Source organism: Lygodium microphyllum, chromosome 3, assembly GCF_053477565.2.
Source record: "Lygodium microphyllum isolate KBCC chromosome 3, Lygodium_microphyllum_v1.1.10, whole genome shotgun sequence".
Taxonomy (NCBI): Eukaryota; Viridiplantae; Streptophyta; class Polypodiopsida; order Schizaeales; family Lygodiaceae; genus Lygodium; species Lygodium microphyllum.
Window position 1 is genome coordinate 30,733,026 of NC_141137.1, and position 23,033 is coordinate 30,756,058.

A 23,033-nucleotide genomic window follows, 5' to 3' on the forward strand; every position below is an offset into this window, starting at 1 on the left:
CGTAGCACCCAATTTTGTACTTTTCATAGTACCAAATTTGAGACTCTAGAGTACCAAAATTTGATACTTTAGAGTACTAAGCTTGATACCAACTTTTGGTGCCAACCTACATCTAATATCAACACCAAAGATTGGTACCAAGCTTAGTACTCTAAAGTAACAAATTTTGGTACTCAAGTCTCAAATTTGGTACCATGAAAAGTACAAAATTGGGTGCTATGCAGTACTAAATCTGGTAATATGAGACGATAGGTATGTGTTCAGATGAAAATTTGGTATTCTAAGACATTAGGTTGCTATCAAAATAAAAGAAACTCAAGGGAAGGGACCAAAAAAATCTAATTAATCAAAATAACTAAATGGTTGCATTTTTTTTGTGTTGGAAGAAGTCGTCGTAGAAACCTATTGGTACTTTTTGCTACTATTTGATAGCATTTGATACAGGACTACTACATCTTCATCATCATCATATGGTATGCTATTGTATAAATTTTCATAAAACTTGATAGGTAAGCTGAATCTATTTTGGCATCCAAGGATAGGCTCCATGGGAAACCTTAATCCTCTTACAAGATGAGATCATAATCAAAGATGTGTGATCTAGAAGGTTGTACATATCAATCTTGCCTTTAATTTGGCCATAGTATAAGCCTTTAACTACTCTACACCCCTAACAATTTTACTATACCATACATCCGTTTATGCCTACACTATCCAATAAATAGCTCTGGAGTATTTGATCAAATAAGGTCTTTGAATGTTTCACAGCAAAGCATTATGTGACATATTGGTGTTCCCCTTTCTGGCTCACTGCAACACGAGCAAAGTTGCTGTCCTCTAGGGTGGATCTTGTCTCGTAATACTAGGCCATTGTTTCGTGCCGGACGGAGATATCATTCTGCCCCATACTTCACTCACCTTCTCAGATTCATTCGGAACAAGTAGCCCGATGCGTCCTCTCACTTACATTGCAAGTTTGGTTTTAGGGCTTGACAGTCGTGTTCTTTGTCCCATTTAGTACCTATTAAATACATGCTTTTCTCGATACTTGGTTTTTACCTAACTCCATTAATGTAAGCTCATGGCTTTTTAAATAACCAATATTGTTTCTCAAACTCACTATTATAACTGAAAAGTGTGTTTTAGATCTAGCTTGTGAAGTCTTTTCCCCCATATAGTATACAATTGTAAATGTTTTGTATTATTTACATATTGAGATGATATTCCATCTACAGATTTCAGACATCGATTCATGGCCGTCGCATGCCATACATCACCTCCCTCCTCCATCATTCTCCATCAGGTTTAATCAAACCTCAATAAATCGCTCTGCCGATTTTGGATCAGATAGACGGCAGATATTTGTTTGCCCAAAAACCAAGTAACGATTCGTTGCCACTGTATCATACACCAAATTTCGTAGGAACCTGGTTGAGTTTTTGCCAAAAAAAAAAAGGGGAATGTCAAAAACTCGTGCTACAAGAAATCTTCTCGGTTAAGAATGTAGAGTGAACAGAAGCACCATTTGAATCACGCATTTAAATTCTTACACGATCAGCATACTAACATGCCATGAGATGGCAGTGGCATCATAGCCCTTGATCCTCTCCTCCCCTTTCCTTCCCTCTCAAGAATGCTGGGTACACACCATACATGCCCCTTCACGCAGATATCATGAGGTTCTATAGACTTATAAGGGACTTCAATGCTGGGGGTACAAGCCACATTCAGACCTCACACTCTGACAGGGAGGACCCTTCAACCAAGAGATTGAGGTTGAGGGGATGGATTTCATGAAAATCTTAGAGGACACAACATGTAAACAGAGTATGGGGAGGATTTTCTCGCAATCATTAGCGCACACAGCTTGGGTATATAATGGCCTCTCATCATGGCCACCACTACACTCTACACATGCTATCCATTTGGTCATGTGGCTGGCACAGTGGACCATGTGATGGACGCCCTCTCCTTAATACCTCACATACAGGAAGTTTCCATCTAGATCACGCATACATATCCTCCATCTACAGCAAGTACAACATCCAGACCCACTTGGCTTTTTACGGTTTCCCTATAACCCGTCACAGATAGAAAGGCACATTTTTCTGTCTCTGCACTCACCTCTTCCTATATGCTGTAGTAAAGTAGCCAGTCTGGTGGCCAAACACTTATTTTCTATACCAAACAGTGTTCTCTCTCCATTTTGTACGGATCATTGCCTTGGCTAAGCAATGCCTAACTAAACAAGTATCTTCCATCAAGAAGAAAGAATCAACTGAGAAAAAAGGATCTTTTGCAATCAAAATGAGAATATGAACTTACAAAGGCACTGGATTTAACATAGATGCTACTACTGGAAATGGAAAACCCAAATATTCAGCTATCCGTAGCACTGCTTCTGATTTGATGTAGGATCTGTTAACACAGTAAGCATTATTAGCTGTCAGCTACACATTTCAGCAATTTCCTTATAGGAGTGACCACTGACTGTTCACTTTCATATACTCATGAAAGTGTTCCAATGTCGGTACCTGTTTTTCTCAACAAGAACAATGCTCGAAATGTCATCTGGAGAGCGCCCAGACCTTTGAAGAAGAGCTCTACCTGCTTCACTTTGTAAAGCAGCAAACCTTAAATTGCTGCCAAAATGCAGACCACTGATTTTTACAACTTGGCAAACAGTCCACAACTAAAACTATGCTTATGGTTGTATGCTACAAGTCTATAATGGTGTGAAGCAACAAGTACAACATATGGAAACTAGTATCAAGCAAAAAGTACAATTGCTACACAGTTCAAAAGATTAAGAACTATGCATTGAATTCTGCTCATTAATTTCAAGTAACAGATTCAAAAGTTTTCTGGTACTTGTATGCAAGTCTATATCAATTTCAATATTAACTTACCCATTCATGTCATTGTCAAGCACAAAGTTCACACCCCCATTGCATAGATTGCAAATGCCTGCAATCAGGATCTGTTCAATTCAGAAGCTACATCTTCCAAGACAGTATCGTCTTCCTTGTACATGTAATGATTCCAATTTCAAAAATGTACAAAACGAAAGCTGGAACCTGAAATATAGCTCCGCTTTTATCTATCATAGGCCTCATTATAGGGTGTATGCCACAAATTGATGAGTGAATGAGTTCAGGATATAGGACCAAGAGTTAGTTGGAGTACAAAATAAAGACAAGCTTATGCTGCTGTTCTGCTTTTGATCTTGATAGCACTATCAGAGAGCTCTGAAAACTCCTCTTACCTTCTCATGCTCTAAGCAATAACTTTTGTTCTTGCACTTTCAACCCTCTAAACAGGTAAACAGTTGATACTGTCACATTTTCAACAGACCCTTGATCTCAGAAGAGCTTTAACAAACAAGAAATCACTTAAGAACACTTGTGTTTGATGTATACAGACACCTATCGGTACAAATGAGCAGTGATTACAATATATCCCTTACCTAACTACAAGATCCTTGTCCATTCACTCAATGCCACATAAGTGCATGGTAATGAAAATCAGCTCGTGCAATAAGTGCAACTAAAAGAAAGAAAGCGGGAATATATCCCCATGCTGCACATGTAGAGCCCCTGAACACCAATCAAAGTTGAATGTGGAACACCGAAGCGTGAAGAGATGGGCCCGAAACACGTTTCCCCTAGCAAAACATTTCCATCTTTGAGAAAATGGCTGCCATGTGGCATTTCCCCAAGGGGAAATGTTTTAGGCTAACCTGTTTCACAACATAGCCAAAACGTTTTTTATTAAACATTTAAAGGTCTTGTTTACGTGATGTTTTTCATTTTTTGCCGTTTTAAATATGATCGTTTTGTACATTTCGTTGAAATGTTTCATTTTAGTGTCTCCCGAAACATTGTTAATAGTAAACTTTTTTTATGTTTAATAGGGAAATGTTTTTAATGTTTTGTTTTAAATAGCGTTATGTTTAAATTTTCCACAGGACTTTGTGGCCTATGTGGCACGACCCAACTCCACACGCAGGATCTGATTCAAAGATGTCTACAGCTTGATCAGTCACTTCCTTTTTGTGATGCACTTATTTAGAATTGTTCCTTCTTTGTAATTAGCATCTGAATTATGTTTCAAAAAGCTTGTATGCATCAAAAAGCTCCTTTGAGCTTATGCCTTTCTAGAACTCTTTTAAAACTTGGAAATTCGAAAGCTTTGATTTTGAGTATGAAACTTGTAATCTATGCTATAACTTCTAAGCACCTAGGCTCTAATCTCTCTCTCTCTCTCTCTCTCTCTCTCTCTCTCTCTGATGACATGGCATTTCCGTTCCTATGCTCTAAATACATTAGCATGGAATAACGCGATAGGACTCTAGTCTTATTGTGTTGGTCTTCGGGACCGGAGTAATGATTAATAGGGATAGTTGGGGGCATTCGTATTTCATTGTCAGAAGTGAAATTCTTGGATTTATGAAAGATGAACTACTGCGAAAGCATTTGCCAAGGATGTTTTCATCAATCAAGAACGAAAGTTGAGGGCTCGAAGATGATTAGATACCGTCCTAGTCTCAACCATAAACGATGCCGACATTTCCCCATTTCTCTCACCTATGGTTCACAATATATGACCAAGAGTTAGTTGGAGTAAAAAATAAAGATGAGCTTAGGCTACTTGTTTTGCTTTTGATCTTGATAGCACTACCAAAGAGCTCTGAAAACTCCTCTTACCTTCTCATGCTTCAAGCAATAACTTTTGTTTTTGCACTTTGAACCCTCTAAACAGGTAAACACTTGATACTGTCACATTTTCAACAGACCCTTGATCTCAAAAGAGCTTTAACAAACAAGAAATCACTTAAGAGCACTTGTATTTGATGTATACATACACCTATCAATACAAATGAGCAATGATTACAATATATCCCTTACCTAACTACAAGATCCTTGTTTATTCACTCAATGGCCACATAAGTGCACGGCAATGAAAATCAGCTGGTGCAATAAGTGCAACTAAAAGAAAGAAAGTGGGAATATATCCCCATGTTGCACATGTAGAGCCCCTGAACACCAATCAAAGTTGAATGTGGAAGGGAAGCAGGCTAACATAGAAGTGTAAACACTTAGAGACGGAGCCAACTAATCATTGGTAGCAATAGGAAGCTAGGCAACAGCTGTAGACGGTGTGGATGATGCTGATGTGGAGTGTATTGCACAAAATGCAAGCTGCAATAGCCTCTGGGAGTGGCATAACAGCAAGGTGGCCGGCTCTCACTGAAATGCAGCTGTCTAGAGTGGTCACAAGCAGTTGGAACAGTAGGTGGCAGCAGCAAACAAGGCATTAGGGGCTGGTAATGATGTGGCAGCAGTTGCTAGGGCTGGACAGCCACTAACTAGGGAGCTGATGACTGAATACTTGTGAGAAGAGTGATGACCTACAAGAAAAGGGATGAAGTGAGTGGCAGGGCAGCCTCCTATTTAGAGATGTGGATCCTCCCAAAATTAGGATTTCCAATTTTGGCTTATGGGACACAAAAACTTTGGTAATCTTTGAGTTTCGGGGCTGTTTTAATGAGCTAATGAAGATTTAATGTGTAATGCATCATTTTTAGCCTAATGTCCTGTGACATTAATGTGACATTAAAAGTAATATTTAATGTTACATTAAGGTCATAAGTGTGGAATGTAACATTAAAAGGGATATTTAATGTTACATTAAGGTAAATTTAGGGGAACATGCACGAGAATGACCGTCCGGGCTCTTGGGCGCCCGAACGGGGTCAAGGGGAGCCTAGAGAGTAAGGGAGTCCAGAAATAGTAGGACTCCAGCTAGTTGACGGCTGGCAAAGAGATAAGCTTTAAGGCCAGCACTTATCTAGGCGTGGCTGGGAGGTGAAAAAGTCTCGTGCTTCCATCAGTTTTCAGGAAATCTGTGCCCGTAATCTAACATTGGTATCAGAGCCTACGTTTCTGATCATTAAGAATTTGTCAAGCCGTCAGTCAAGAAGCGGGCCATCAGTTAGAAGTGTTCTGTTCCATCGCGTGAGAAAGCGTGTCGTCTACCCTGTCCCGTCGCGTGCAGTACTTCCGCCCTGCCCCGTCAGATAAGAAAACCGTCACACAATCTGACGGAGTATTTCCGCCCTGCCCCGTCACATAAGAAAACGGGCCGCGAAGAAAAAATTTAAAAGGAGAAGCCACGTCACGTCACATTAATGTGACCATTTCGTTGCGGGCAGGAAACGATTACACCACATCAAGGCGACCCGTCTCGTTACGGACAGAAAAGAATAATAAAAAAACGTAAGGACCAGGGTCACGAAGACCAACCAGACCAGCGCGAAGACCAACTAGACCAGGCGGGCAGCCGTCAGCATCCGCGAGGACCAACCAGCTCAGAAATGGAGCTGCCAGTGTCAGATTGCTGTTGATGGACAGGACTGCTCCTGAGACGGATAGAACTGCGACTGCTGTGAGACAGGCAGAAGCCTTCATACATAACTGAAACCACAGCCTGCCATTAAAAATCAGGGAAGTATTTTATCCTGTATGCAAATTTCTTATTTTTGCTTTCCAATTCCAGTGTATTAATGGCAGAAAAAGGGAAAGAAAGGGTAATGGAAAGTTCTAGTTCCGGGGATCAACCTATGGTAGATCCCCATGAACCAGACATACAAGAAGAACAATGGGAAGAATTTTTTGCCACGAGAGAGCAATTTGATGATCTTTCTGCTCGTGTGTAAACTCAGGGGGTTCAAATGGAGTTTTTAACTCAAACACTTACTGAAATAAAATCTCAGCTAACTTTATTATTGGAAAAAGATAAAAATAAGATAGAAATCTCAGATGTCCCATCTTCATCGAAAGATTTAGATGCGACCATTCGAGATTCTAAAGAACCCCAAACCTATCATAAATTGAGGGATAATCTGGTTTTAAAAGATATGAAACCACCTCAATTTTACGGGGAGGAAAAAGACAGGAATAAAGATACAATCTTTAATTTCCTCCAAAAATGGGAAGATTTACATAAATTAAAAAATACACCACCACATCTCCAAGCACTGGAGGCCAGTTTAACTTTGGGGCCCAAAGCATATAAGTGGTGGCGAACTTTAAAGGAGGCGAATAAAATACCTGAAACTTGGGCTCAATTTGAATCCGTCTTTTTAAAAGAATTTCTTCCTGAAAATGAAATGGAAAGAAATTGGGAAGATTGGGATTATGTTAGACAAAAGGGACGACCCCTACTGACATATCTGGAGGAATATCGTGAGATAATCCTCAAACTGGAAGGAATTGATGAATTCCAAAAAACAAGAGGATTCATTAGGGGACTGGATAAAGCCTGTAAAAAGGAAGTAAAACGGAGTTTACCTAAGACGCTTGAAGAGGCAATTAAATTTGCATTAATTTATGAAGATAGTATGCGTCCAGATACCCTCACCAGTCTCACTGATATGGAGCCCAAGTCTAAGGAATTAGAAACCTCAAAATTTGTGGGCAAATTTAAAAGAAAAATGCCATTTTTCAAAGGTAAAAAACAACCTTTTGAAAAGAAACCATATATGAGGCCAAAGCTAAGTCCTGATGACTTTGATAAGGCCAAAAAACAAAAATTGTGTTTTAATTGCCTATCCCCTAACCATGCTGCTTGGAATTGCACTCAAAAGACAAAGGGGGAAGACAAAGAAAAGGACAAGGGCAAGGGAAAAGAAAAACAAATCCATGTAGTGCAGACCTTAGAATTAAAGGGTCATGAAAAGTATAAATCTTTAAAGGTCTTGCACATGGATGTACAACATAAGTGTTGTATGTCAACTTCTTTGTGGCAGCCTACTTTTGGGCCACATGATTTACTTAGAGTACATGGATTGATAGCTGGAAAACGGGTTAGAGTCATGATTGATGACTCTGCCACACATAATTTTATAAATTATGCACTTGTCAAAAAATTGAAACTTCCCCAACAAAACAGTGAGCATCAATACGTTGTGCGTATGATGCAAGGCCAAGACAATAAAATATGGGATACAATGGTATCCAATTTGGAAATCGAGATTCAAGGATATAAAGATAAGCTTGATTTCCAAATAATGAATATGGAAAGAGCTGATATTGCTCTAGGGAGGGAGTGGCTATGGGGATTGGAACCATCCTTGAAACGTAGCTATCACCATAATACACTGGAATTTGAAAGGGATGGTAAGACTTTTGTCATTCAAGGTGAACATGAAGTATCTGATAATCCTTTGCTGTGTTCTACTGAAGTTCAGAAGCTGATAAAGAAGGAAGTTTGTGAGGTATATATGCTATGGTCTTTTCCTGTACAAAATACTTTTACTTCCTGTAATATAAAGCAACAATTTTCTTATGTTTGCAAATTGAATGTAAATAATGAATTGAACAGTTTGTTAGATGATTTTAAAGATGTGTTTCCTTCTGATTTACCTAGTGGCCTTCCACCAGATAGGGGTAAAATAAATCACCCAATTGATATAAATAAGGATACACACCCAATTTCAAAACCACCATATAGGTTAAGTGAAACACAGCATCAAGAAGTTAAGAGACAAATTAAGGATTACCTGGATAAAGGATTTATTCAACCTAGTAATTCACCTTGGGCGTCACCAATTTTATTGGTAAAGAAAAAAGATGGTTCTATGCGACTTTGTGTTGACTATAGAGCACTTAATAAAATAACGGTGAAGAATAAATTTCCTATGCCCAGAATGGAAGATCTTTTTGATCAATTGCAAGGGGCAAAATTCTTCACAAAGATAGACTTAAGATCAGGTTATCACCAAATAAGAATTAAGGCACAAGATATTTCCAAAACGGCATTTCGTACTAGATACGGGCATTATGATTTTTTAGTGATACCTTTTGGTCTCACTAATGCACCAGCTACTTTTATGAAGCTGATGAATAGTGTTTTACGGCCCTATCTAGGACATTTTGTAGTAGTCTTTTTGGATGATATCTTGATCTTTAGTAAATCAAGAGAAGAACATTTGGAACACTTATTATTAGTATTCCAACTGTTAAGAACACATTCCCTTTATGCGAAGAAAACTAAATGTGAATTCTTTGCACAAGAGGTCAAATATTTAGGGCATATAATCTCGAAAGAGGGAATCAACATGGATCCAGAAAAAGTAAGGGCAATTATTGAATGGCCACCTCCACGGAACCTGGAAGAGCTGCAGATCTTCCTAGGTTTATCTGGATTTTATCGTAGATTCATTCGAGATTATGCCAAAATAGCTGTTCCAATGACAGACCAACTTAAAGGGAAAGGGAAAAGTTTTAATTGGGGAACAGACCAAAATCAAAGTTTTCAAAAACTTAAGGTAGCTATTGCTACAGCTCCAGTATTATTAATAGTGGATCCCAATAAACCATTTGTGGTTGAAGCTGATGCCAGTGATAAGGCAATAGGCGCGGTCTTATTACAAGAAGATCGACCAATTGCTTTTGAAAGCAAGAAATTAGATCGTGCAAAACAGAATTATTCTGTTTATGAGAGGGAGCTGTATGCAATAGTACATGCAATGAAGAAATGGAGGCATTATTTGTATGGTGCCAAACTTTTGATTTTATCGGATCATGAAAGCATTAAGTGGCTTAATGATCAACCAGATTTACATGGGCGTAAAGCCAGATGGGCCGAACTCCTCCAAGAGTTCGACTATGAAATAAGATATAGAAAAGGAAAGTATAATATAGTAGCTGATGCACTCAGCAGAATGCCCATCATTAATGAATTGAGTTCTACTCAGTTCACTTCCAATTTGCTTGAATCTTTAAAAGGGAAATGTCAGGTTGATCCGGCATATTCCAACATATGGGAAGCAATAAAAAATGGGGATCCAAATGAAAGTGCTTCTACTGAGAAAGGAATATCTGAGGATGTTCAACTAGGAAATGGAGCATCAGGGGTTGCTCAAACTGAATTCAAGTGGAAGAATTTTACCATTGATAATGGTTATTTACTCTACAAGGGTAGGGTATGTGTCCCGAAAGATATGAAATAAGGCGCCAGATACTCTTTGAGTGTCATGATACCCCTAGTGCGGGACATCCAGGAGTTAATAAGACTTATAGTCTTATTAAAAGGCAGTTCTATTGGCCTGGAATGAATAAGGACGTCCTTGACTATGTGATCAAATGTAATAAATGCCAGGTTAATAAAGCTGAAAAATTAAAAATGGGAGGACTTCTCCATCCATTAGAAATTCCTTCGGAAAAATGGGAGAGTATCTCCATGGATTTTATTGTTGCTTTACCTAGAACACAGAGGGGGCACGACTCTGTGTGGGTAATTGTGGATAGGTTAACCAAAATGGCTAGGTTTATTCCAACTTCAACTGATGTTAAAACACCAGAATTGGCTAGATTGTTCGTAGAGAACATATACCGATTGTATGGCCTTCCGGCAAATATAGTTTCTGATCGGGATAGAAAATTTGATAGCCATTTTTGGCGTGCGGTATTTAGGAAATTGGATACTAAACTTAGCATGAGTACGGCGGATCATCCGCAAACAGGGCAAACTGAAAGGGTTAACCAAATTCTTGAAGATATACTTAGGGCATATGTGAGTAAAAGGCAAACTAATTGGGAAGAGTATTTACCGATAGCAGAGTTTGCATATAACAGTGCCAAACACTCTTCCACTGGATATAGTCCATTTATGTTGATGTATGGGTTTCAGCCCAGAGCTCCTTTTGCAGTAGGACTGCGTAAGGAAAAGGTTCAGGCAGCTAAAGACTTTTTGGAGGATATGAATAATATGTTAAAATTTGCTCAAGAAAATATTAAAAAGGCTCAAAGTCGAGCTAGAGCATATGCCGATCCTCACCGAAGAGACATCTCCTTTGAAGAAGGAGAATTGGTCTATCTTAAGGTGCCTGAACAAACTAAAACTATGAAAAAGGGACATTGTCCAAAGCTTTCACCAAGGTATTGTGGTCCTTTCATAATACTTAAAAAGGGTGGGAGAATTGGCTTACAAGCTCCAACTACCTGCTGGTAGTAAAATACATCCAGTTTTTCATGTAAGCAAATTAAGGAAGAAGCTAGGTGATTTGGATAATTTAGTCTTAAATGATGACATTGAGGAGTTATTCTATGACCAATCTAATCCACGTGAACCAGAAAAAATATTAAATGTTCGTAATAGACGAACGAGGAATACTATTTATCAAGAATGTTTGGTAAAGTGGAAAGATTGTTCAGAAGAAAGCTCAACATGGGAGCGAGTAAGTACTTTAAAGAAAAGGTTTCCCGATTTACAGTTAGACCTTCCAAATATCGTTTTCGAGGACGAAACCGATTCTTAAGGGGAAGGAAATGTGACATTAATGTGACATTAAAGGTAATATTTAATGTTACATTAAGGTCATAAGTGTGGAATGTGACATTACAAGGGATATTTAATGTTACATTAAGGTAAATTTAGGGGAACATGCACGAGAATGACCGTCTGGGCTCTTGGGCGCCCGAATAGGGTCAAGGAAAGCCTAGAGAGTAAGGGAGTCCAGAAATAGTAGGACTCCAGCTAGTTGACGGCTGGCAAAGAGATAAGCTTTAAGGCCAGCACTTATCTAGGCGTGGCTGGGAGGTGAAGAAGTCTCGTGCTTCCATCAGTTTTCAGGAAATCTGTGCCCGTAATCTAACATGTCCCTCCGCGGCCCAAAACTGAAATCAGAACGGAACTGCAAGTATAGCGCATCCCATAGTATCCAAAAGCATCCCACCCCAAACCAGCCAAGGTATCAGGCCAAGGACACCTATTGACTGTCCAAGAACCTACCAAGACTACAAAGGCGACGGTTATCTTATCACCCCAAAGAGGCCAAGGCATTAAACAAACGGTGCTTGTCAATTTCCCAATGTCCTACCAAGACTTGCAAAGTCGATGGAACAACTTTGAACCTTTTTTAAATTTTTTGGAGTGAGTAATTGTGCCCATGGGGGGGAAATAAAGGGATAGTCAAATTCAACATTACAAAACAAAAGAGTATCCCAACCACCTATGAAGTGTTTCAATGATGTAAAGGAGTGAAGAAGTATATGTGGTGATAAGAGAGATGCTATTGAAAATAGCTCAGGATTTGCTCAGAGATGCTCTGCACAATGAGATGTATAGATGAATGCTATATAATGAGAATGCATAAGTAGCACGTGCCACTTGGATAGTGTCCCTCGTGGGGAAGTTCACTTGCCCAAGAACCCTTTTATAAAGATGATGATGATCATGGAATCCCCTCTCCATCATGGATATTGATGTTGAAGGAGACCCATCAATAGGTCTCTAACAATGAAACGCATATCAAAGTGGGGAAATGGTCCTAAGTGGGAATGCAATAGGAGACCCTAGAATGGATGCAAAAAGTGCCTATGGTGAGAAATCTAATGGAATGAGAGTAAACCACTCACCTAAGCCTTCAAGAGACCTATAAAATAAGAAAGGAGGGGATTGTCCATATGCTACATGTCCAATGGCATATGTGCATGAAGGAGCAAATGGAGTAGCAATTGAGAAGCATTGCCCCACTCAATTGTCCAAGGCGAGTACCACTCATGGATGCAATTGCAGCCTGCTATGGTTTCTTAGCCAGAAGACATTGGGCCCTAGTACGACACTCCTTGTCTACATGGCTCAAAAATTGACAATGGATGCAAAACCTATCTTCTTAGGGAGTTGCTACCAAATGGGTTTTGATTCTTTAGTATCTTTGGTTTCATCTGAGGAAGAGGCGTCACCCTTGTTTTGAGTTGCCTTCTCGATTTGAGAGTTTTTGCCACCCTTGGTGTTCCCCTTCGTAGAAGTGGTTACCAAAGCCCCCTCTGAATATGAAAATGGCAAGAGGACTTCTTGTGGACTTGACCTCATGCAACCTCGCGTAACACAAGAACTAGCATTCAAACTCAAGAAGGTTAGCAATCAGGGAAACAAAATCATGTGCTACATAAAGTGGAAGTATTTAGAAGGCAACTTAGTTTAAGAAAAATGTAACCTCATCATTTGAACTTGGTGGGCCAATAGTGGTGAACTCAGCAAGTAACTACCTAGGTTCAGCCAACTTGACTTCCAATCAGCCCTTTTCTTAATAGAAAACTCTTGCGGCTCATAATCAAGATTGATACATTGGATTTGATCTCTCACTCCATAGTGGTCAAGGAGATCACTCCAATGATAGGATATAAGTAGAAGTGAAACCAATTGTATTAGGTTAGACCAAGTGGTGAAATTTGATGTGTTGAAATAAATCTTATCTGTAAAGGTGTTCTTTGTTGTAGCAACAAGAGTGACAATGCTAAGGGAGAAATAGTGTGGATAGAGTGGATTGGGTGGGTTGGGTAGATAGGTGGAGCACACTTGGGAATGAACCCCAAAGTGCCCACCATGCATGCGTGATGTGTGTATTCATCCAAAAGTAGGTATATGCTGACTAGGCATGGACATGGTTGCCGCATGAGTAGCCCAAGGAGGATGGGGGATAGGGACTCTGTAGATAGAGGATGGAAATCCATATGTGGGAGTGACCCATGGAGTGTGTAGTAACACACGATAAGTAGAGAATTAGCATTTGATTAAAAGTTAATCAATTGTGGTAATGTGACTTGCACATGTGAGGTGCAAGTAATTATTTCACGATGTTGAACCCAAGACCTCGAGATATCAATTAGTGCCAAAGGCAAAAGTTATAATAAGTTATGCATAGTGGTACTTGGTGTCAGATATAAGTCTAGACCAATTTATTAGCCACTAGTGTTAGTGGTGACATTAGAGACTAGGCATAAATTAATTAATGTTGGTCTGAGGGCTAATAACTACTAAGGGATACTTGGAAGACAAATTAGCCTAGCCAATTTGATTATTAGCTGGTGAAATCATTTTTCTGGGCAATAGAATAATTATTAAACTAAATTGCAAGCTGCCACTTGGTAAACCATGCCCATGCAAGTGGAAAAAGAAATTTTGGGAGACTAAGTCTATTCTAGCCATTGTGTGAGAGAAGAAGACTGATAGAGAGCAAGGAGATGTTGATGTGATTTGCAACCACTAGGGAGCACTCCTGGTGTAGCAACAGTAGGTGGGAGCCCTCTAGGTGCAAATGGCAGCAAATAAGGTCATTTTGGTATAGGTGACAACATACAAGCAAGGGCAACAACCTTTAGGGTGATCCTAAGCTGTAGATGACAGCTTCCATGGCTGTTTGAGTAAGGTAGTAGCAGTTTTTTAGCATTTCTCACGATAAAACTCTGAAATTTCTCTCTATAATATACTCTCTCATCCTACAACCATCTCTCAAGTTATCTTAGCAAAATCCAGCCATTTGAGTTATCAAAGGTGGAGATATTGGAAAATCTCTGCTATAAGCGAAATTAAGGTTTGACAACCACCTTGGGATGCATGCTTAAAATTAAGGGCCTAAAACTTCAATTCCACCAATTGCAATTAAAAAATTTCAAGGACATTCAAGAGGCCAACCAGTACATATCAAAATTGGAGCTTAATTTGTCCTTCAAGGAGCAGGGTGAAAGCCAATTCCCAAGTAAACCAAGGAGAAATTTGGTTTGGAGACTTGCTGGTCATTACAGCAAGTAGTACTTGGATTAGCGGAGGAGATCGATGAATCTTAGTTGTACTCCATCCATTTGGAATAAAAGAAAAAGAAATACCAAAAGAAGGAGCGTCAATTTTGGGGCGAACAAGCTGTCCATTGTCCAAGATTAAGTGGTAACATTAGCACTCCCAATTTATGTGAACTTTATGCTTGCTGTAATTGTTAATCAATTAGGTCATTACCACCCTCTTCAAGGAGGAAGGTTGGTTCCACGATCATGCACACTAGTAGAAATAGAAAAGGGTTTTGATCCATATGACTCAGAAGGGTTATACGAACCTAACATCGGACCTAGATATGATGAAGAAGATGACTTGCCAATCATTCCAAATGCAACATATCCTTCCCCGAGTGGAGAGGTGGCCAATTTCACCAATTGATCCTATCTGATGCGCAAGGCTCCCAGGAGGGTGGTGGAACTATTTAATGCACAAGAATTCATTAAGCTCCTCCTCTATCATGACCCTAAATCTGACCTAGAAGAAAAACATGATAATGGGTTGTATGAATATGATTAAAGCACAAAAACTCAGAGAAGATTGCAATAAGTACAAAAGCACAAAACACAAACACAAAAGAAAAAACTCTAAAGTGAGTCAATCAATGCTATAAATGAATATAAGGATATACAAGATGCTCAAAGGCAGAGCAATGAAAGAAGTCCAAGAGTGACTTCAATCAAAGATGGATCCCAAGGTCTATGACCACTAGTTAGAGCTACATGTGGAAGGGTAGTAGGCTAGAACCAAAACGCAATGATTTGGAGGGCTGGAACTACACATAGCAATGTAACTACATGGGGACAAAGCCAAATGTGTTAGAGATTCAATCATCCCTTGGACAAACACATACAATATACATATACAATTAGTACTCTCAAGCACAATTATGCATTTTCCTATGCAGGTCGATCGATTTTCGGTAGTTGCCTCACGGTTCTACAGCAATACAGATGCCATGTGGCAATGCACATCATTATTGGTGCATTCACAGCACAATCGACCAGTTTTTGGCTGGTTGGTCAATAAAAAGACTTGCTAATTTTTATTCATTATTTTGGGCTATTTATGCCCAGCCCCTCCCCGGTTTTTGGCACTTGTCCTTTCTAAGTGCAAGTAGAGAGATACAATCAACATATATGTATAACACCTTGTACATATCTGCCTTCTTCATTCTAAGGTTCATTCACTGTAGATTTCTACATTCTACCGTCTCTTTCTCTCTCCCCCTTCTCTCCATGTTCATTTTCTTTCAATCTGGTCACATGGGTCCACATTTGTTGCACTCTAACATGATATCAGAGCAATGTTGAAGGGCTGATTAATTGTGGCCAGCAGACCTGAAGGGGAGATTTCAATGCAACTAAAATTTGTGTTTTCAGCATTCGAGCGTGAACAAGTGGGCTATGCATTGACACAAGCCTAAGATGAATAAGTGAAGTGCAGGAAAGGAGCGAAGTTACTCTTCATGAAGGAGAAAAGGCTGTGTTTTCATACTTTTGGTGCAAATTGTGTGTTTTCATCAGCTTTGATAGTTGAACTAGGTTCAAGATGAGTAGAAGAGGCCCTAGCAAGCTGTGTTTTTGGAGTCATAGGGGGCTTCCCTTGTTTTTATGCAAGTTATTCACGTGACAATGTCTTCCAAGCTCAACATGGAGTTTCATGCTATTATGGACCATAAGGTCCCTGTGTTCCGGAGTTCTTTGTATCTTGCGTTCAACAGTTTATTTCAGCACTTGTCTATGCTTCCATTGCTACACCACTTCTTACATGGTATCAAATTGCAAAATCTAGGTTCCTATTGCGATTTTTCTGTTGATTACAAGTCTTCTCTCCCCCTGTTGATCGGGCTTGCGATTTTCAGACTAGCAACTTGCGTTTTCAGCCAATGCTTGGATTCCAGCCTGCAATTGTCAATTCGCTACATTCAATGCTCCACCAGCTTGCATTTTTCATTTTCTACCCCTAACCATGGCTGAACAACTATTTATACAAGCCATTTTTGCTATTTCTTGCAATTTTTGCAACCGGTCTATGACTCACATAAAGCGGTAGTTCCTTCAATTAACACCTGGACTTTACATACACACATATAAATAGAGACCTCAATCCCAGTTGCATAGGAACAGTATAGCATGTCCAGATCAACATCCCTTACTGTCCAGCATGTGCAAAATTCACTGTTCTTACTATCCAGCATGTGCAGAATTCACTGTTCTTATTGTCCAGCACACTGTTCTTACTGTTCAGCATGTGCAGAGTTCATTGTTCTTATTCAGCACGAGCAGAGTTCACTGTTCTTACGATTCAGCATGTGCACAGTTCACTATTCTTATTCAGCATGTGCAAAGTAAACACAGAATTGTACCTTCGATGGAATCAATCCATCATGCAAAGCATTTCTTTTGAGAATAGAGAGAGAGGTATACCTCTTACATTTTTTTTAATGCTCTCTCTTTTGGGAATTTGTGCCACATGGCATACATGTAACAATTTTCCGTTTAAACCTTCCAGTCTAAAATTTTCCATGATCAGTGCAAAATTTGACCTCGGCACAGACCAGGGAATTAATCCTCGTGTAAAAACGAAGACAATGACGTGAGCAGATTCTGGGGTCCAAAAATAGTAACTCCCTAAATTTTAGGGATGGTGACCCCTGCATTCCTCAAGTTGTTCTGTGCAACTTTTATCATTGCGACCACATCAAAAGTGTAATGTGGCTCAGTTACAGTGACTTTTATTCCGTGAGCATTCTCACATGTGCATCTTCTATCTTGGCCAGGCTCATTGTCCTGCACCATCTCCAGTGGCTAAGCACACAGTCCCAAACCACTGGCATTCTATTCTTCAGTGCCCATTCAATATGGAACTGGTCCTAAGGCTCAAACAAACCATTAGTCCATTATGTCCAAATGGCTGCCTCTTCTGGCCATGCAAAGATCCCGCTTATTCCAAGAGATCTCTGGGGTAAAAAGCAACAGCAACAAAAGAAAAGAAAAATAATATATTTAAATAAGTAAATAAGAAAAGCAATTGTAAAAAGTATCACCACCTGGTGACAGTTTTTGACTAGTTTTTCTTCATTTTGTAGCTGTTGGCCTTCGTTTCTAATCAGATTTTTTGTTACATTGAATGGGAACTCTCTTTGTGAAATCTTTGCTATTAGTTTGGATGTCTTCTCTCTTTGTATGCCTTCTATTCTCTATCTTCTTTTCTTATCCTCTCCCAATGGCTCCTCCATGCCCTTTTACAAATGATAAGTTGCATGGACCTAACTATCTTACTTGGAGTGCAATGATGAAAGCTTGGTTTGTGCAAAAGCGGATTTGATACATTGTATGTGAAGCTCTTCCTCAGCCTCAACATCCTTTTCTCTTCCCAAAGATTTTGATGAGGACAACAATGAGAAAGTTATATTTACATGGGATTCGAACGATGCACGTGTGTATTCTGCATTGCTTCAATGTATTTCTAAAGAAGTTCTACTGGTGGTTACCTCTTGCAAGACATCACCAGAAATATAGTCAAAGCTTCAAATGATGTACGAGGCACCTTCCACCATGTGTGTAGTGACCCTTTATGGACAGCTTCAACAGATGAAGTTTAGCCGGAGGACACCATTCAATCATTTTTGCTCCATGTTACACAAGTGCAGAACCAACTTCGACACATACAATTTGCCCTTCCCAAGGCACGTAGTGGGAATGGTACTCTACAAGCTTCCCCCGGAGTTTCATGGAATGGCAAATGCTTTGTAGGTGCAAACATCCCCTACACCTGTGAGCTTTACACATATGTTTATTAAAGAGAGGTTGCTTTTAAGCATCCTCTCAATGCTACTTAAGCATGAGGCATCTTTGCGTTTACAAGGGAGGCTTCCATCTCCTTTGGAGGTTCCAGTGAAGCCTTTACAGCTTCAGAGAGGGGTGACCAGAAGAAGTAGTCAAAGGCCTAGTGTTATCACTGTGGTAAGAAGGAACACTTATAGAAGGACTGCAAGAAGTTAGCAGCCTCATGGAAGAAGAAGGAAAAGCTGAAGAAGCGGAATGCGGACTCTATCAAGTCATCCTCTTCCTTAAACTCCGACTCCAATCCTCAGACCAAGGGGAAGTCCAAGCTACAGCAAGGGTCCACTTCTTCAGACCGAGGAATGGGCTTAACTGCCCTTCCTTTGTTGCTTTCTAGTCCAAGTGTTGTGGTCATCCCTTGTGACTCTACAGTGCCAAAGAGGGAGAGTGAGAGGGTGGTGAGATGGGGCAGCCAAGCCTCATCTATACAGTTATGCAGGTGCATAGGTTTCAAAGAGGAACATCCTTGACGCATCGACTGAATTCTAGTAGGTTCAAACCTTGGAGTTGGGATTGATATCTAGGTTCATGATGGGTTGTTTCTTTGACAGAGTGTGGGATTGGCTCCTAGTTCGAGCTCTCACAAGGGGACACTTTGGCAGTTGAACAAAGGCGAACAATCCATGGTCACATATGCTCTGAGGCATTTTTTACAAGATCGTCTTGTGTGCTACTACAAGACATTGTTGACGAACACAGAGATCTGTTATGACTCTTCTCTATTTTTAGAAGTTGGTATGATCGACATCAACATCAAGTTCTCTCTGAGGCACCTTGATGGTGCCTTCATCACTGACTGCTGAGGCATCCATGGTTCTACTCTGGTGGTTCTATGTTGTATGGACTATTGTGAGTCATTATCATTGTATCATTGTATTGTATCAGATCACCCATGATCTAAGAGAGGGTGTTAACAGATTGTCAACTCATGTGTGAGTCTGTGCATGCCAAATGGGCTGAGCATTTTAGTCTATATTTTAGGCATTATTTTAGTGATTTTTTAATGGCATTTTATGCCAATCGACCAGCATTAAATGCTAACTGAGCAACTATCTTATTTAGCATTTTTTGGGCCTATTTATTAAGGAGCTCCTCCTCCCCATTTAGTCATCATCATTCTTCAAGTGGTCTTCCTATTGGAGAGAGGAGTCAATGCCAATGCAACCAGTGACTCACTATTGTATGCGTCATTCTCATGTTTGGTATATGGGTTCTGTTTCCCAAGCACATCTCTGAGTTCTTCCTTCACAGTGTTCTTTTGTTTTCGTTCTCTTCTGTCTTGTGTTCAACAATTAATTTCATCACTTGTTTATGCTTTCATTGTTGCACCACTTTTGACAAGCGGTGCTTCCCACCACATGACTCCTACAAATGGTAATGCCTGCATGCATCCAATGATGGGCAAATTCTTATTGGTGACAACTCTTCAATCCCCATCGAAGGCAAAGGTGATATGCAGCTTGTTCCGAATGGGAAAGGTTGTGCTCATACATCAAAAGTTCTCTACGTGCTAGATTTAGGCTATTATCTTCTTTCAATGAGCAAGATTTATGCTCTTGGCCTTATGGTCAAGTTTGGTAAGGACTCTTTCCGAGTTCTTAATGGAGATTCTTGACAGATTCTTTGTGGAGGTCACGAGGAGAATGGACTCTACAAGATGCGAATTTTATCAGTCTTTACTCCTTTCTTCTCAACAAATATAGACCGAATTATAGCATCCTTGATGTGGCCATCTCAACTACGAGTACCTTAGGAAGGCAACTCACAATCAACTTCTGCATGGATTGCCAAAGATTGGGGTGAGCCACCCACCATATGTATCTTGCATTTGTAACAAGCAACTAAGAGATGTAATTCCTAACAAGGCTTCGCAAAGAGCAAAGGAGCCCTTGGAGCTCATTTTGACCAACTTATGTGGACCGATGCAGACGGAGTCCCTTCATCAACATCTATGTGTTGACTTTGACGTCAAAGCGTGGGCTGCTTTTTGGTTCAATGCAGTAGACTATCTCTTGTTGAATCTTGGATTATTGAAGGCAACCATCTAGAGACCTTGAAGACCCAACAAGGCAGAGGCACAAAGTTTCAGGGCAAGTCAAATGGGAAGTAAGAGGATTGTGAAACCTTTCTTTCCACTGTGGGGGCTAGAGATGGAAAGTCCCGATTTTCCACAGGAAAGAGAGTTCTTTGAAGTACTCTTCGGGCTATAGGTGGCCAGGAGGCAAACTCCTAGAGCACCTTGACAGGTTCTATACAGGAAACCAAGGTACTTCTCAGGGACCACAGATTGATCACCACTTCTCTAACCGTGTTTCCCATTATTCTGGCGTTGAGAGTCCCCCCATCTGCCTTGGATCCTTGTCCATATCAAATCCCAATACAGCTTTTGAGTGCAAGGTGGTGTGCAGACCAATACACAAGTAGTGGAGATTCAAAGACTCGGATCAGGAGACAGGAGGTGGCTCGGACTATTGAAAAGTCGAGTAGAATCCTCCACATCAAAGTGCTACCACAAGATATTTTCCTTTGGCTCTCGATTGAACTGAGGGGGGTAGTGTTTTGGAGATTTGCATCTCTATGTGCAAAGCACCCAAGCTGGCTGACAAGCTTGTTCTTTACATCAAGGTTACTAGTCACTATTGCCGCTTGATGTCACCACCAAGACTCGGCTCAGGAGACAGGAAGTGCCAAGGAGGTGGCTCGGACTATTGAAAAATCCTCCACATCAAAGTAGTGTTTTGGAGATTTGCATCTCTATGTGCAACGCACCCAAGCTGGCTGACAAGCTTGTTCTTTACATAAAGGTTACTAGTCACTATTGCCGCTTGATGTCACCACCAAGACGAACTGCTGGAATTGTCTTATTCTGAAATGCTTATTAACAGGCTCCTCAGCAGATGATGTGTAGCCAAAGGAAATCATTGACAAAAAACCTCACATTGTTTACGCATGTGCAAAAACCCCTTTAGTCCTTGTATAGCTGTAACTATTCTCAAAATCCTGATTTCAAACTTTTCCAGAGATGGTCAATCCAATGCAAGAATTCCAGAACTGAAACAAGTCGCCTGACTGTCCACTTTGTATTTGCTTGTTATGTACTCCTATCAGGAACTATACCACCATCATATCTATGGGATTTCAGCCCCCCTGCTATTCTGAAATGTTCTACTACATGATTTCCGACGTTTCTGTCCAGTGTGAATCTACTCCTACATTGATTTCTACATATATCTCGTGATTTTGCATGCTCATGGAGATTATGGCCTCTCTCTCTCTCTCTCTCTCTCTCTCTCTCTCTCTCTCTCTCTCACACATCGACACACACATTGATCGTGAAGAAAAGAATCGTGTGTAGCTGAAGGAGAAGCGATCGTACTATTCGAACAAAAGAGAAGGTAGACAAGATCCGAAACAGAGGGTGAAACTGACCATCAAAAAGGATGATAGGGCGAGTGTCTGTTGAGAAGTAGGACTCGGCTCTCTGGATGGGATTCGAGGCGGTGAGAGAAGAAGCGGCGGCCCGAAACGTCCTGCTGCGAGTGTGCCTGAGACGAGAAGACGAGGGGGAGAATCGAGGAGCAACACGAAATGTAGATGTAGATACAGAAGAGAGATGAGAGGGAGATGACGGAAGAAGCGGAGACGCCCACGCCAGTATCGCCATAGCTTCTTTCCTTCTTTTCCTCACCAGTACCACCCTAGTAGAGCGCACTGGTGACTGTACCCAGGCTCTGCATACGTGGCATCGTTTCCTACCTCGTTTGGCAAAGTGTGCACACCTGGCATCAACCCATCTTGATGGGCTCCCCAAGGAAACCACAATAACAGAAACTCAGGCCCGTTACTCGCCGGGAAAAGGTCCCCACCTGCCCTTAAAATAGACCGGGATTTCTTTACTTAGTAGGCGTCCACACTTTTACCAAAGTGATGTAGGTGGCCTACTACTTCGAGATCATGCCTTGAGCCTTGCATGTCATTGATCATTGATTCAACACCTGCCAATCACATTAAAGTTTTTTGGTATAAAGCTGTTTATCCTTTCCACTTGGGCGTGCAATTAACCCATTTCCCCTACCCACATCTATCCTTTCCACTTGGAAGTTGGCTGGGCACTTGACCCATTTCCCCTACCCACGTCTATCTGTCACGACTCACCTGAATTTTGCGGGTCCGATCAGACATTGACACATCTATAGTACGCTCCTTCATTTTGCGACATGTACTGAGAGTCTGTGCATGTGTGTAAGTGACCTCATGTACAACCACCAAATCGCACATGAATGATGAAGGCCCAAGGGCAACGATCTCCTGGTTTTGTAAGTGGGATTCACCTTTCCAACTAGCCTAAATTAGACGACATGCTTTTTAAAGTGCCTGCTTAGCAAGTTACACAGCAAATAACAAACACCTGTTATTTAGAGATTTTGGGCATCCAAAGTTCTTTATATACTAGAGAGGACATGACATGTTGTTTACCTGCCTACTAAACAAGTGACGAAGTGGCGGACAAGGGTCCATTTTTTGCATTCACCCAATTAGGAAAATTATATATTTATTTTTTAACTTTTT

The 23,033-nt window shown here is 40.5% G+C and overlaps 1 protein-coding gene across 1 annotated transcript; it reads right to left on the bottom strand.

Annotated features, from left to right (window-relative positions):
* Positions 1-1,103: 1,103 nt before the first annotated feature.
* Positions 1,104-22,207, bottom strand: LOC148038191 (Putative thiol-disulfide oxidoreductase DCC). The gene is made up of 5 exons (XM_087669828.1): positions 21,894-22,207; positions 2,910-2,967; positions 2,535-2,642; positions 2,326-2,418; positions 1,104-1,427 (listed from the first exon to the last, which is right to left on the bottom strand). The coding sequence occupies exons 1-5, from the start codon at positions 22,126-22,128 to the stop codon at positions 1,310-1,312; spliced, it is 612 nt and encodes a 203-aa protein (XP_087525954.1). The 5' UTR covers positions 22,129-22,207; the 3' UTR covers positions 1,104-1,309.
* Between the last annotated feature and the right edge of the window lie 826 nt (positions 22,208-23,033).

Excerpts from the sequence above, each read along its gene's own strand:
- LOC148038191 (XM_087669828.1), bottom strand. The coding sequence starts at position 22,128 with ATGGCGATACTGGCGTGGGCGTCTCCGCTTCTTCCGTCATCTCCCTCT. Across the intron at positions 2,419-2,534 it reads GTTCTTGTTGAGAAAAACAG|ATCCTACATCAAATCAGAAG; the intron begins GTACCGACATTG and ends CTGTGTTAACAG. Across the intron at positions 1,428-2,325 it reads ATGTTAAATCCAGTGCCTTT|GTTCCTACGAAATTTGGTGT; the intron begins GTAAGTTCATAT and ends AAACTCAACCAG.